The sequence below is a fragment of the Suncus etruscus genome, chromosome 9, assembly GCF_024139225.1.
Source record: "Suncus etruscus isolate mSunEtr1 chromosome 9, mSunEtr1.pri.cur, whole genome shotgun sequence".
NCBI classification, from domain to species: Eukaryota; Metazoa; Chordata; class Mammalia; order Eulipotyphla; family Soricidae; genus Suncus; species Suncus etruscus.
In genome coordinates, this window is record NC_064856.1 from 47,555,801 (window position 1) to 47,571,178 (window position 15,378).

At 34.8% G+C, this 15,378-nt stretch overlaps 1 protein-coding gene across 2 annotated transcripts in view; it reads right to left on the reverse strand.

Annotated features, from left to right (window-relative positions):
- EMSY (EMSY transcriptional repressor, BRCA2 interacting) overlaps nucleotides 1–15,378 on the reverse strand; it is a 99,985-nt gene that overhangs the window by 62,688 nt on the left and 21,919 nt on the right. For both annotated transcript variants that reach the window (XM_049780251.1, XM_049780252.1), the window contains 2 exons: nucleotides 13,455–13,714; nucleotides 2,133–2,409 (listed from right to left, as the gene is read on the reverse strand). In XM_049780251.1, coding sequence (XP_049636208.1) covers nucleotides 2,133–2,409; nucleotides 13,455–13,714 — 537 coding nt within the window. The remainder of the gene's footprint in view (nucleotides 1–2,132; nucleotides 2,410–13,454; nucleotides 13,715–15,378) is intronic.

Here is a 15,378-nt window from a genome sequence, read left to right on the forward strand (position 1 = left end):
TTGGATGTCTCATAAACGATTTAAGGTGGGGGCTGGAACAGTAGCACAGCAGTAAGGCATTTGCCTTGCATGTGGCCGACCTGCTTTTGATCCCTCGAATCTCAGATCGTCTCCCAGGCCTGCAATGAGTAACTTCTGAGCATACAGCCAAAAAACAAACAAACAAACAAAAAATTTATTTAAGGTAACAAAATTTCAAGCTATTTTTTTTTGCTGTCATTTCTTATCATTGAGTAAAACATTATAAGGGTTTTAGAGCTAATAGTAAAAGATTTCACAGGTTATCATTAAATTTGGAAGGAAAGGAATATTGACTTTATCGGTACCTATACTCTGCTAATAGTTATAAAGAACATATTAAACATTACTAAAGCGATTATTAAAATGTTTATTGCGGGGCCGGAGAGATAGCATGGAGGTAAGGCGTTTGCCTTTCATGCAGGAGGTCATCGGTTCGAATCCCGGCATCCCATATGGTCCCCTGTGCCTGCCAGGGGCAGTTTCTGAGCCTGGAGCCAGGAATAACCCCTGAGCACTGCCGGGTGTGACCCAAAAACCAAAAAAAAAAAAAAAAAAATGTAGAAAATGTTTATTGCATTCACCTCCCATTCATAAACCAGAATTTTAATAGGGAGTGAGGAGGTAGAATAGGGAATTGAGCCAAACCCAGTCGTGCTCAAGGCCTAAGTGCTCACTCTTGATTTCCCATATGAACATCCAAGAACCAGATGAGTAATTCCTGAGTGCAGAGCCAGGAGTGACTCATGAGCATCATTGAGTGAAGCCCAAAAACAAAAGAAGGGGTCAAAATAGTGGTGCAAATGGTAAGGCATTTGCCTAGCATGTGCTAACCTAGGACAGACCTCGATTCGATCCCCCGGCGTCCCATATGGTTCCCCAAGTCAGGAGCGATTTCTGAGCACATAGCCAGGAGTAACCCCTGAGTGTCACCAGGTGTGGCCCAGAAAACAAACAAAAAAAGAAACAAAAGAAAAAGCTTTCCTCTCATCCCTATCACGTGTGTGGGGGGGGTAGGGTGGGGGGGGGTAGGAATCAAAGCCAGAAGCTCACACATGCAAGGCAAGTGCTCTACCATTAAGCCACATTCCTAGCACCCTGGCCCTATCTTAAGACTAAAGGGAGTACGTTTTTACCATTCATATAAGAATAGCAAAGACAAGGATAAGCACTAAACTCATTTAAGATAACAAGAACATATTTCCTTCCCTCCATTAAAAAGTTATCCTAACAATGATAATGTCTGAGGGAAATAGAAAGCCTGTCTAGACTACAGGTGGGGGCGGGGTGGGGAGGAGGGATATTTGGGACATTGATGGTGGAAATGTTGCACTGGTAATGGGGGGTGTTCTCTTATATGACTGAAACCCAACCACAATCATATTTGTAGCCAAGGTGTTTAAATAAAAAATATAATTTAAAAAAAAAAGAAAAAAAGAAAAAAAAAAGTAACTGTCCATCAAACAACCCTATAGAAAAATTTAAGAGAATGTGAAAAAGATAAATCTTTTAAATCATTCTCTCCCCCACTACTTCTTATCATTAGGCAACTTACTTCGATAAGATTTAATATTTCTTATTTTTAAGAACCTATTGTAAAATGTTTTAAACTCTTTATTAGTCAATTTAACCACAGTAAAATTTTTATCTTATTATAAATTTCTTATAACAAGATGCAATCTACATTTTGTGACAGGTGATTGCTTATGTAACATAGTACTATGCATTTGAAAAGAAATCTTGGAGTAAGATAATATAAACAAATTAACCCAACTATCATGTCCTTTTCAAACTGGAGGAGAGTGCTACTGACATAATTATGGAGACGAGCACAGCACACATAATGCAGAAAAATAAATCATAAAAAATTTCCTTTTAAATTTCTATTCACAGGGCCGGAGAGATAGCAGAGCGGTAGGGCATTTGCCTTGCATGCGGCCAACCCGGAAGGAACCCGGTTCAATCCCCGGCATCTCATATGGCCCCCCTGCCTGCAGGGGCAATTTCTGAGTGCAGAGCCAGCAGTTACCCTGAGCATCTCTGGGTGTGGCCCCAAAACTAATCAATCAATCAATAATTAAAATTCTATTCACCTGAATCACTGCACTACTTACCTTGTGCTACTGTTGACATGACCACCGATGGTGTGGAAGATACCACAGCTGTGACTGCAACTGTATTAGGAATAGGTGATGGCGTAGAACTGCTGCTGCCACTGCTGCAACTACTGACCAGAGAGGACTGTGAAGCAGTTATGACCACTGGTGGCTTCTGAGTTGTGGAAGCAATAACTGATGTTGGCACAAGCTTAGTAACTGCTGCATAGTTATGGGATTTGGAGAGAATGTTGGGCACGAAGGTTGAACTTGGTGATGTGGTCACTATAATAACCTATGAAAGAAAAAATACGTTATTTACATGTAACTAATAACCAGTAATTTATCAAGATAAATTTATATACAATTCAAAATTATCTTATGAAACATGAAAAAGGAAGTTGCAAACTAAAACTATATGAAACTTTTCTTATTAGTAATCATCAATATGAACTTAAATTATTTTCCAATCAAGTACTTTAAAGATAGTATTTGATACTACACAATATATAGTGAAGTAATTTCAATATACTGCATAGGGAGTATAAAATGGCACAATTTTCCTAGAATGCAATATGGATAATTAATCATTTATAAATATATGTTGAGCATCTACTATGTGCCAGGCATGATTCTAGATGCTGGGGATCTATGAACAAAGCAAGATTTTTATTTTCAAGGAGTCACCTTCTGGTAGAAAGAGAAAAAAATAAACAAAAAAGATAAACCATGTGAAGATAAATGGAAGAAGCGATAAAGACAGAGAAGAAATAAAGGATTATGGAAGCAGTGTATGATTCTTTTTATATCTCAATCAATGAAGTTCTCTAATAAGACAAAATATGAACAGAAGCTAGAAATAAGTAGGTGTATGAACTATGATGCTACTTAGAATAAGAGCATCTACTGGCACAAGGAACAACAAATACAAAAAAGCTTCTGCTGAGGTAGAAACAAATCTGGTATACTCAAGAAACTTCCAAGATCTAACAAGCAAGATTACAATTATAACAATTGTAGGAGACAGAGTCAGAGGAATAATGAAGGATTGAAAGACATAAGATCATACTTACAGTATATACCACCCTTGAAATGATATAATATGATATGATACAATATGATGATGATGATGAAGAAAAGATACTTTATCTCTATGCCATTTATCAGTTAACCTTAACTATCCCATCAAAATTTTAGAACTCAAGTTTAACCATGGAATAAAATGACATATTCCAATAACGGGACATTTTACAAAATACTTGACTAGTATTCCTCAAAACTGTTAAGATCATCAAATACAAAGAAAGTGTGAGGAACTTCCATGGCCAAAGGGAATATAGCAGACATGATTAAAAAAAAAATGTAACAGAAAAGACAATATGTCAAAACTGAAGAAGTCAGGATATACCATGAACTTTTATTTATTATTATTGCCTCAAGATAAAATGTCAATAAAAGAAACTACAGAGTATATCATAACTCTGTAATATCATCAAATGTTTTCTAAATCTAATACTTTTCTACAAACCTAAAGTCTAAAACATTTTTAAAAACATTCCTTTATCAATCAGTTATGAAGTATAAGAGGACACAGAAATAAAAATAGGAAGAGCTCTCACAGCAAACCAAACAGAGACAATATGACTAAAATGATTAAGTAGTGAAAAGTTAATGGACTCTAAACATAGTTAAAAAGGTAAAACCACCAAGACATGTTCAGAGGTTGATACACAAAAGCGAAGAAAGGGGAAAAAAGAAAAAGTTAGTAATAAGAAACATTAGCTAGTATGGCTAGAAAAACTAGACTAAAAAACCTGCAGATTAAAGGAGAAAGCATTTGAGAGAGAGGAAAAAAGCAAGATGAAGTAAAAGACCTATCATGGGATATATTTAAAAAAAGAAAGCCAGTATAACAATAGCAAAAAAAGCATATAGGCGAAGAGGAATTTTTCTAAAAGAGAGCAGAGTCAGGTCAAATCTGCAAACTGAATTCTACATTAAATATAACAGAAAGTCATGTGATGATTCAATTAGGGAAACAACAAAATATGATTTGCATTTTAAAAGACCACTCTATCTGCTAGATGGTAAGAGGCACGACTGGAAAGCATGAGAGTAATTAAAAAAATAAAAAGCAACTATTGCTGTAGTCTAGGTAAGACTGATGAGGCTGCCCGGACTGGACTATTAGTAATGAAATAAAAGAAGACATTGGATGCAGATTATTTTGAGAAATAGTAGGACTTAATGTATGGAAATAACCAAGACAGAACAGAAGCATATGCTGAAGCTAATATGTATTGACTTAATTCTCTGAAAAATCCTATGCCACAAATAATATTATCCCCATTTTATAGTTGAAGACACAATTTGTTCCTAAATCTCTGACATAGTTTTGATCTTGGGTGAATATAATAAAGAGATGAGTGTTTTATCTCTTTCAACAAATGTATACAGGAAATTATTCTGAAAAATATAAATTTAAGATAGAAATTCTTTTCCATTTTTTCTTCTTTTTTTTTCTTTCTTTCTTTCTTTCTTTCTTTTTTTTTTTTTGCCACATCCAGTGATGGTCAGGCCTTACTCTGCACTCAGGAATCATTCCTGGCAGGATGCTGGGGATCAAACTCAGTCATATACAAGGCAAGGCCCCTCTTTTTCTCTTTTGCATTAGTCCTAACAGCCTGAACTTAAATAAGCTAGTCAAGATTTACTGAATATGTTTAAATTCAGTATCTGTCTCAAAGAAATCTTGACAATAATACTATTATAAATTTTCAATGTTATGAAAAATCATAAACTCTAAGCACATATACATAACTTTAACAAGTTTAATTATTTGGTGAGTCAAGAGAGACACAAGTCTTAAACAGCAAATAAATATACAGAATTAACCACCAGATTTCTATTTAGACTTGGTTAGGAAATACCTAAATGGCACTGACTTAAAAAAAAAAAATAAGAAAGAAAGAAAGAAAAAAGAAAGAAAATAAAAACCCAGGGGCCAGAGCAATAGCGTAGCAATAGGGAGTCTGCCTTGCATGTGGCTGACCCAGGAAGGACTGCAGTTTGATCCCCAGGCATCCCATGTGGTCCCCCAAGCCAGGATTGATTTCTGAGCGCATAGCCAGGAGTAAACCCTGAGTGTCACCAGGTGTGGCTCAAATCAAAAAAAAAAAAAAAGAAGAAAAAGAAAAAGAAAACCCAACCATTATATAAACTGAGAAGTAAAACAATTAGATAAAAAGACCAAAAATTTAAGTCAAATGAAACAGAATTTAAACTTAAGTAAAATGAAACAGAGCTTAGATCCTATTTATGCTATTGACTAACAGGTCCCTGAACAAATTAAAATCTTTATGCTCCAATTTTTATCTATAAAATGGGGATAATACCTACCTTACAAACAATTACAAGAATTAAATGAGATGATGTGAAGCATCTAACAGTGCTAGGCACATAGCAGGTGGTCAATATACATTGGTCAATAAACAGTACTGATTAGTAGCTGATTGTTACTGCTTAATAAATGTTTAAAGGCTGTCAGTAAAATCTTTACAGATGAAACCAATGTACATAATTTAGTATACTATTTTTGGTTCATTTAAAAATAACCATTTTCACAAATTCTGATATTCCTGAGATTCCAAGGAACTCAGAAGTATTACCATAGCCAAATCAATTAGAGTGGTAATTAGGTTTCAAATGTGTCAATTCCAAACTGCTTTCTGGACTACAGTGTTTAAAAGGACTCTGCAGTACAGATGAAGATTTACTAAGGCAGAAAAGTATGCCATAGTTAATTAGCCATGACTGTCATGGGGAGAAGTAGTAACACTTGTGTTGAGTATTTGCCATTTCAGAACTAGTGTGCATATTGGTGTCTAACATTAAGACAACAAAATTTCAGTGAAATAAAGATAGGGTCTTTAAAAGCATGTCTTGGGTTACAGAAACAATTATTGTGTTTTAAAATATTAGTCCATAAATGTACTTTTCATCTAAAAAATTTATCCATAATTAAGAGATTTACCTTGAAGAAAATTTACTATACTTTAAAGTCACTTATTACAATAGGGGAAATAAAGGGATTTTAAAACCAAGTGAATCAAACAGTGTTTATTCAGGCCATAATTCAAATTACTGACCTTCTAGCACTCACAAAAACGCCTTAAGAGTGCTGGGACTTGCACCCTAAGGATAAAATGAAAAATATCAATCAAGCACATGAAAGCATAAAGCTATATTCTGTTGCTTTGTTTATATAAGTGCTGTACAATTGTTATACTTAATATGAAGGCACCACATTAACACAGGTGGCAATTTGTCTACCCTAAAAATATACAACCTATTTGAATTTGAATCAAGTAACTCCACTAAATCACAAACAATTATACTCAATGTAAACACTTTACCTCAAATAATTATTAAAAGTGACTTATATAGAATTGAGAAACCCAAGGTAAAATAATGGTGACTGCCTTACAGATATCTTCCCAAAAATCCAATTACCCAGTAAATGGAAAACAAGAAGCAAACACAAATCCCACAAAATTATCTACCAGTCATTACCCACATCCACACTGGTCCAAAAAAACAATTAAAGCTATTGGCACTGAGTACACACTAAGTAAAAGATTAGTATGTTTTATATGCCAAACATTAGAATTAATAGATTTGTGAAATAAGTTTTATTTTTATGCAAATTTTGCTTTCTACTTTTTAAAACACAGTAGGACAAATCTAAAGTTTTGAGCCTACAATCTCAAGACATAAAAATATATAGTACTCTCAGAACAAAAATGACAATCATTATAACCTCAATCATCTATTAGCAAGTGATTCAAAAGGAAAAAGTATACGTAAATAGGATAAAGTCAATTAATTAAAGGTCATCAACTTTAGTATTTTTTTTTTTTTTTTGGTTTATGGTTTTTGGGTTACACCCGGCAGCGCTCAGAGGTTACTCCTGGCTCTACGCTCAGAAATCGCTCCTGACAGGCTCAGGGGATCATATGGGATGCCAGGATTCGAACCACTGTCCTTCGACATGCAAGGCAGATGCCCTACCTCCATGCTATCTTTCTGGCCCCTAGTTAATATTTTCTTTTCTTTTAGTGTTTGTTTTTGGGCAATACACATCAGTGCTCAGATCTGTGGTACTGGGAATTAAATCACAGTCAGTCACATGTCTTCTATACTCACTCTCTGGCCCCAAGAGTTTTTAAATAAATCTAGTAAAAAATGTTTGAAAGCTATCAATGTAGGTAACATTTCCTGAGCACTCATCATATGCATAAGATTAACTACTTTCCATAAATCACCTCACTTAGTTATCCTGATTAACTCTGGGAAATAAATGCTATTACAGTCTGTTTTATAAGGAAATGTAAGGCTCAAAAAGATGTCAAAGCCAGTATTGGAACAAATATTAAATAGCACACCTTACTACATTCAAACCACTGTTTTTAGCACTAGGAAATACAAAGTGAATTTGACAAAAATTCCACTCTTAACAAGTTGGCTGTCTGGGGGAGAGAGAAGAAATAAATATACAATGTAATGCTAACCTCAGTTATAAGCAAAATAAACAGGAGATGAATGAGAAGTGGGTACTCTTTAGCTATCATTTTGCTATACTTTTTCTCAAATGTCAAATTTTAAGACTAGATGCGAAACAAAGAAAAGAGAAAATTACTAACATGTGGCAAAGAAAGCAGCTACTAAAGTAGTCCCTGAACACCATCAACCCAAGCCCTCCTTTTAGGAAAAAGTATTATTCAGAGGGGCCAGGAAGTTAGTACTGCAGATAAGGCACTTGCCTGTCACATAGCTGATCCAAGATCAATCCCTGGTATTCCATAGGGTATCTCAAGCATCACCCAGAATAATCCCTGAGCACATAGCTGGAGTAAGCCCTGAGCACAGCTGGGTGAGAGCCAAACAAGCAAAAAAAAAATTTTCAAAGTATTATTCAGAAAGATTATATTAGTGGGACCCGAGCAATAGGAGAGTGATTGAGGTGTTTACCTGGCACACAGCTGACCCAGGTTTAGTCCCCTGTATCTCTTATAGTCTCCTGAGCACCACTATGAGTAATTCCTAAATGCAGAGCGAGGAATAAACCCTGAGCACTGCTGGGTATGGTCCCTCCAAAAAATAGCAATTACCTTAAATTCAACAAATATAAATGCAAATACGTGGGCCAAAGTTATAGTACAGTGAATAGTGTGCATATCTTATACACAACTGACCCAGGTTAGACCCCTGGCACCACATCTGGACTTCCAAGACTACCAGGAGTAATCCTTGAGCATAGAGTAAATAATAAGCCCCTAATATTACAGATGTGTCCCAAAAAGTAATGAATGAATAAATACCTATGTTCAGTGAAACACATAAAAACTTATCAAAATAGTCAATTTCTATAAAAAGGTAAGCTACAATTAAATGATCAACTTACTTCTCGGTAATAGCTAAATTGCAGTAACAAATAATTAAAACTATTTTTCTAAGATAAGTGAAGGAGGCTAATTTTTTTATTATTCTGCTTCCAGACTTTATTTGAAAATACTCAATTTCATTTACTTCTCATAATAACCTCTTAAGATTGGCATTATTGAGCCAGAAAGATTAGTACAAGATTTAAGATGTTTCTGTTGCATATAGACAACCCTAGTTCAAATCCCTGGCACCACATATGGTTCCTGGAGCATCACCAGGAGTAATAACTGAGAACAGAAGAACCAGAAGCGAATTCTAAGTATAGTTGATAGGGCCCAAAACAAACAATAAAATTTAACATAACTGTCATCTCACAGATGGATAAACTAAAAAACTTATTTGTCCCCATTACTCTGAAGAACTGGGGTTCCAACAGAGGCAAAAAAAACTACAAAAAACTTTTTTTGATTATAACACTCTACCAAGGCCTCTTCCTAAAACTGACAATAGAATTACATTCCATGGGTCAGTTATAATCACTTCCCAAATTGAGAAAATAATAACTTTTTATATATTAGATAATAACATCTTTCCAGGAAACTCAAGGAGGTTCTATAAAAATTATTATGGCGGGCCATTTTTGCTTAGAAATGCCCTGGGTTCAAACCCTGTGAACCATGCCAGAGCCCTCACATACCACTGGATAATGACACACACACATACACACACACTCCAATAAAATCTATGGGCCTGAAGACTTAATAGTTTAAATAAATGGACATTAAACACAAAAATTTACCCCAACTCCTGTCCCCAAATCCCAGTAAAAGAGTATGAGAGATTTTTTTTTCCCTCCTCCCTCCCTGAGGAATTTATTTTAAAGGGAAAATGGCATATAAATTATTTAATTCAAAATGAAAAGAACACACAAATTAAAGCTTTAGGAAACTGGAAAAGAACAGTCAAGAGCATAGTTTACTCTTACAGTCAAGAGCATATCAACCAGCATACTCAAGAAAGTAGAAACACAGATGGTAAAATGAACAACAGAAAATACAATAACTTGTGTCAGAGAACCCCCAGAAAGGGTAAATGCATGGAAAAGTAATTCAGAGATCCAAATACTTCTGAAGTGGGAGTTAAAAGTGAACAAGAGGAAGAAAAATGGGTTGAAAAACCATTTAAGAAACATTTAGATTCCCATTATCCCCTCCATGAAGACTACAAATTTAATCTCTGAGAGAGACTGACTGGAAGGGAATCTGATGACATCAGATTGAGAATTGTGGATGTTATTATGCTAAAATAAAGAGGTTAAGGAATGTCTATAAATTGAATGGTAAAATTATCTAGTCCTCTCCTTTAATATATTCCTAAAATACTGTTCAAGTTAGTTCCTATTTTCAGCAAAAGACGTACTGATTCTTCCCTAAGAAATCAAACCAGTACAAGAAAAAGCCCTACTCAGAGTGAAAATGGTAAAGGTAGAGGTGGATGGGTAGTGGGTGTGTCTCAACCAAATAATCCAGTTAGGTCAACCACAAAAGTCACCAGCCAACATGACCATTATACATTCAAAGCTTTCTGCCAGCCTGAGTGCCATTTTCAGACATAAACAGACAGAAAGCATTTAAGGAAACACTGAAATGAAGTGACAAAAACAAGTTACTTTAAAAGAATTCACAGGTTAGAAATATATAGGAAACCATTTAAAAATATAAATATCATGAGAGATCATTTCACAAAGGAAAAAAGGATGTTGTTTAAGAAAAGAAACTTTAGAGAAGAAAGTCCCTAAAAATTTCAAGTCTTAAAAGTAAAGATAAATTCATAGAACTAGTATAAATAAAAATTTTCAGAGCATTTACTATGTACTAGGTTTTATTCTAATTGTTTTACTTATTATCTTATTTATCTATATTCAAAATAAAAGGTATGCTAACTATTTTCCAAATGAGAAAACTCAAGTCTAGTATTTAGCTTTCTTATAGCCATATAGCTTGAAACTTGGTAAAAACTAGGACTGGAATCCACAGTTTATTTCCAAAATCAGAGTTTTAAACACTACACTTTAGGTCGTTAGGGCACTTGCCTAGCTGCGGCCAACCAGATTCAATATCTGCCTCTACATATGGTTCCCAGACCAACCAACCCCACCAGGAGTAATTCCTGAGCACAGTGCCAGGAATAAGTCCTGCACACCACTGGTTATTGGCCCCCAAACCAAAATAAATAAACATTATAATAAAAAAAGATGATTGAATCATGTCAATGGAATCATTGTAATTGTTCTTATGGCCCCCATACGCGCCAATAACACCATGTGGCATTGCTTCTTATTTGCATAGGCACATTAAAATGGGAAAATAGTATAAATACAAATAAGATCCTATCTAATAGAGATTAGAACACACAAACCTTGTAGTGCAAAGGGACCTTACACCCTGAACATTGACATAACGACCTGGCACAGACGTCAGAAGAAAGGGCATATTCCATTCTCCCCTGAACCAGGAAAGCCATCCACGAAACATCCAGGCTGGTCTATAACATCACTTGGAAGCAATCCTCTACCATGGAAGACCTACACTGCTCAGACTTCGACCTGCTCAAAAGAGACTTCCCTTAACACTGAGAAGACTTAACAACAACAACGACCGGCTTACAGGACAGGGCTCCCTGCATTGCCCTTTGATTGTGAGGTGAAAGGAGAGGATGCTCCACGTCCTGACTTCAATGTAAGATATGCAGATTCCAGGATCTTTAATACAGAAACATGATACCAACAACAGAGACTGTGTGAAAAATAAAAGTGTGTTGGCACTACAGACAATGTATTGGATTGGACGATCTAGCTTGCTTGGAGCCTAGACTTGGTCTTGTGCCAGGAAACTTCAGGGGTCTGGTCTCTTTGTACTTAGGCCAAGGTTATTTCTTTCCATGTTCCTCATATTTTGGTGAGCCTATGCAAACAACAATTGCCACTCTAACACCATTCTTACTGTGCTCCTTTAACTCTAATCCTTAAAAAAGAACTCACTTAAAATTTGAGGTTAACTTAAGCTAATATGCATGTATATGGAAATGTAAGAAAATACTATGCCTGTAATGTTTAAGGAGTTACGTAAGTTTTATGGCTTTAGATTGCCTTGTGTACTGTTAAGAAATATTATAATGTATTACAATCTGGGGACTTGAGGGACAAAGTAATTGTACATGGATTCTGTGTTATTTATCTTAATGTTCTTTGGCTGAAATTTCAAAGTTAATATATCAGCAAGGGGACTTCTGAGAATTATGTTATGGGTGATTGTCCTTCCACTGTAACTTTACCTTGTCCTCTTACTTTGCACCCTTGTTCTCATAATTAAAAATAAAAATTTAAAAAAAAAAAAAAAAATAAAAAAAGAAACCCACACACATATTTAAAAAATGGATATAATAAAAGTTTCAAAAAATCATTTTGGGCCAGAGAGATAGTACAGCTAGTGAAGCATTTGCCTTGCATGTGGCTGACCCAAGTTCAATTCCCAACATCTCATATGGTCCTCTGAGTCCAATAGAAGTGACACCTAAGCACAGAGCCATGAGTAAGCCCTGAGCACTGACAAGTGGCCCAAAAGAGAGAAAGGAAAAAAAAAAATAATAAGAGGTTCAAAAACCAAAGGTTCAAATCCAGATAATGCAAAAAACTGAGTAATAGGTGATTCCAAAAGGGAGAAAAAAGGAAAGTCAAATAATTCAAGAATTTTTTCAGAATTACAAGGCATGATAGTAAAGGATAGTTGAATGTGCAATTTAATGGTGAAAGTCAACACACCCCAACACACAAACAAGGAAAATTACCTTGAAATTTCAGAATTCTGAAAGTTACTAAGAGTTGTCAAAAAAGGAAAACATTATATCAAGTAAAATGCCATTCAATTTCCCAAAAGCAATCCTTGAAGTCAGAAGCTCAGATATCAGTATCTTAAAATTTCTAGGGCCAATGACTTCTAACCCAGAATACTTTATCTACGCAAAAATGAGAACATAGAATAAGAATATTTCAACCCATTAAAAAATGTCCCTTTGGAACGAAGTGATAGCATAATGGGTAGGGCGTTTGTGTTGCACATAGTCAACCCAGGTTCAATGATCATCATCTCATATGGTCCTGAGACTGCCAGAAGTAATTTCTGAGGACAGAGCCAGTAGTAAAGCCTGAATGCTGCTGGGTGTGGCCCAAAAACAAAAACAAAATGTCCTTTTTACCTAACCTTCACCCAAGAAACTACTACAGAATATGCTCCCAAAAATGAGTAAATAAAATCAGAAAGTTAGAAAGATCAAATGACAGCAATGAGAGTTCCCAAAATATAGGCAATACAAGTTCCGATAACCACCAGCAACCAGATTAGTACTGGAAGTTAGAGGATTAACATTTAATTCTAATAACATAAAATCAAAATGTTAATGAATTTAACATACTGAAAGAAAAGTTTAAGAATGAAGTAATGCCAGTATACAAGTTAAAAAAAATATTCACTTATTGTTTCCTTAGTTTCTTCTGTGAAATATCAGAGAACGTCTATAGCAAAAACCGAGTAAACTTATCCAAACAGAGGTGTACTATATCTTTTATATTTACAATTATCCCCAACTATGAAATAAAAAGGAAAGTCTTAAAAGTATATTTGTATCCTTTTAAAAGGCAACTCATTTAATACTTCTGAGCTTGACCTACTAAAAGTAAAGTAATACCTATTCTCAGTTTTATGTATAACTGAAATAAGAGATGTGAACATTCCCAGCATAATGCCAAGCACATAGTAAGCACTCAGTGCATGTTTATTAGATCTGACTAAACAAGATGAAAACAGCAACTGGCAGGCAGGGACTCCCTCTATCACATACCTTTTGTGTTGTTGTGTTTGTGGTCTGTGTTGATGGTTTGGTGAAGGTTATTTTGACAGGAGACATGTGGGGTGGTAAGGAGTTGGCAATGCTTTGCATGATGTTGCTCATCTTGGGACTGCCACTCACAGGCACAGTGATCGTCTTTGAGACAGGAACAACAGCTTTTGGAACTTCCTTTAAGACAACAGGAGAGGAACTAGAAGAGTTTGTTCTCCTTCGTTTTCTGGGTTTTTCATCTTCATCCGAACAGCTAACACCTATAAACCAATGACAATATTACCATATACACATGCATATATGTATATAAATACATATATATACATACACATATATACACCAATTTAACCTTGCACCTTATTTCAAAATCTTTGTGTCATCAGTCACCCTAGAACTCTCCCTTGGTAGTCATGCCTATCAGATGGTAAGTTCTATCTACTATCTAAATAGAACTTATCTCTAAATGCCTTTTTCCCTTTCATTAATCCAACATGTTATGCTTTCTTACTTCCTGCCTGTATTTCAATAACAACTTCTTAAAATATGTCCATTCATCTACTCTCTCCACTTTATCTCTCCATTTTATCCACCATTCAGTTATCAAAATAATATATACATATACATATACATATATACATATATACATATAATCATACTAGTAACCTGTCTCACGTCTTTTAGTAGTTATCTCCCTATAAGACATAAAATCATTACTCTATTAATTCCCCTATATCACCCAAGAATACAATATACTGTTCCATCCAATCCTATATGTCCTGACATACAAGTCTACTGTCAATTCTCCAGTCATCAGTCACATTCTATCAAACTGGACTTGCTATTTCCTTGGAAAATATCTCCTCCTATCAGTAACTACTTCACCATTCTGCAGTTATCATACTAGATGTCATCTATCTCTCAGTGAAGGTCACCTTCTTTCTCTTAATTAAGCAAAGTGAATCTGAACATTCTCTGAGTTTATTAAACATTGTGTTTATTCTCTTCAGGATCACTTACCCCAGGGGAATGAGACTGTTACTCTGAACATCTCTTATTAAGGTTATTTCCCAAGGGCAATGACTATGTCTTACTATGTTTTTTCTTTTGGTACATACAGTGCCTCTCATGTTCAGTAAAGGAATGCTTATAAAGCAAACTAATGTTATATGTATAACTTCTGAGAATAGCAACAAATTTCCTGTATTTCAAACCATTATGTAATACTTAAGACTCAATTTCAATGTTTTTTAAAAATTCAGTAAATAAGTTTCTATTAATTACTTTAATAGAACACCTACTAAATCTACAGAAATAGCTAGCAATTAAGTCACAGTCTTAGTTTTTTCTTTATGTACAAAGACTCAACTGTTTTTGCCAACTTTTAAAAAGTAAAGTGAGAAACACAAAACTTTGCAACATAAACAGGAAACCTTTAGAGAGCAGATATTTAAAAACTATACAGTATGACTCATGGAATTGGAAATAAAATAACTCCCTTACATATTCAGTTTTTAGATTCTAATTCAAACAAGACTGATGAGCTAAAATCATTCTGGCCTAAAACAGAAAATTCCTTCACTAAAATTACAAAGGAAGCAAGTTTATAGTTACACTGAAATATTAATGATTAAAAACCAACTATTAATAATCTCCAGCTGATAACAAAAGCAAAACAATAGTCATAAAAGACCCTACGAAATAAAACTGAACTGGACATCAAGAGTAGATTTCACAGTGTAGAATCAGAGGTTAATAACTGAAATAGACTTCAAAAAGTTAGTCAACTACATATCTAAAGATGAACTATTGAAAATGCTTCACTGAACCTAACAGAGGATGTGTTATATGAAATACTTCAGAAAACACTTCTAAGATTACAATTAGTAAAGCAATGAATATATCAACACAGACACAATTCCTTCCA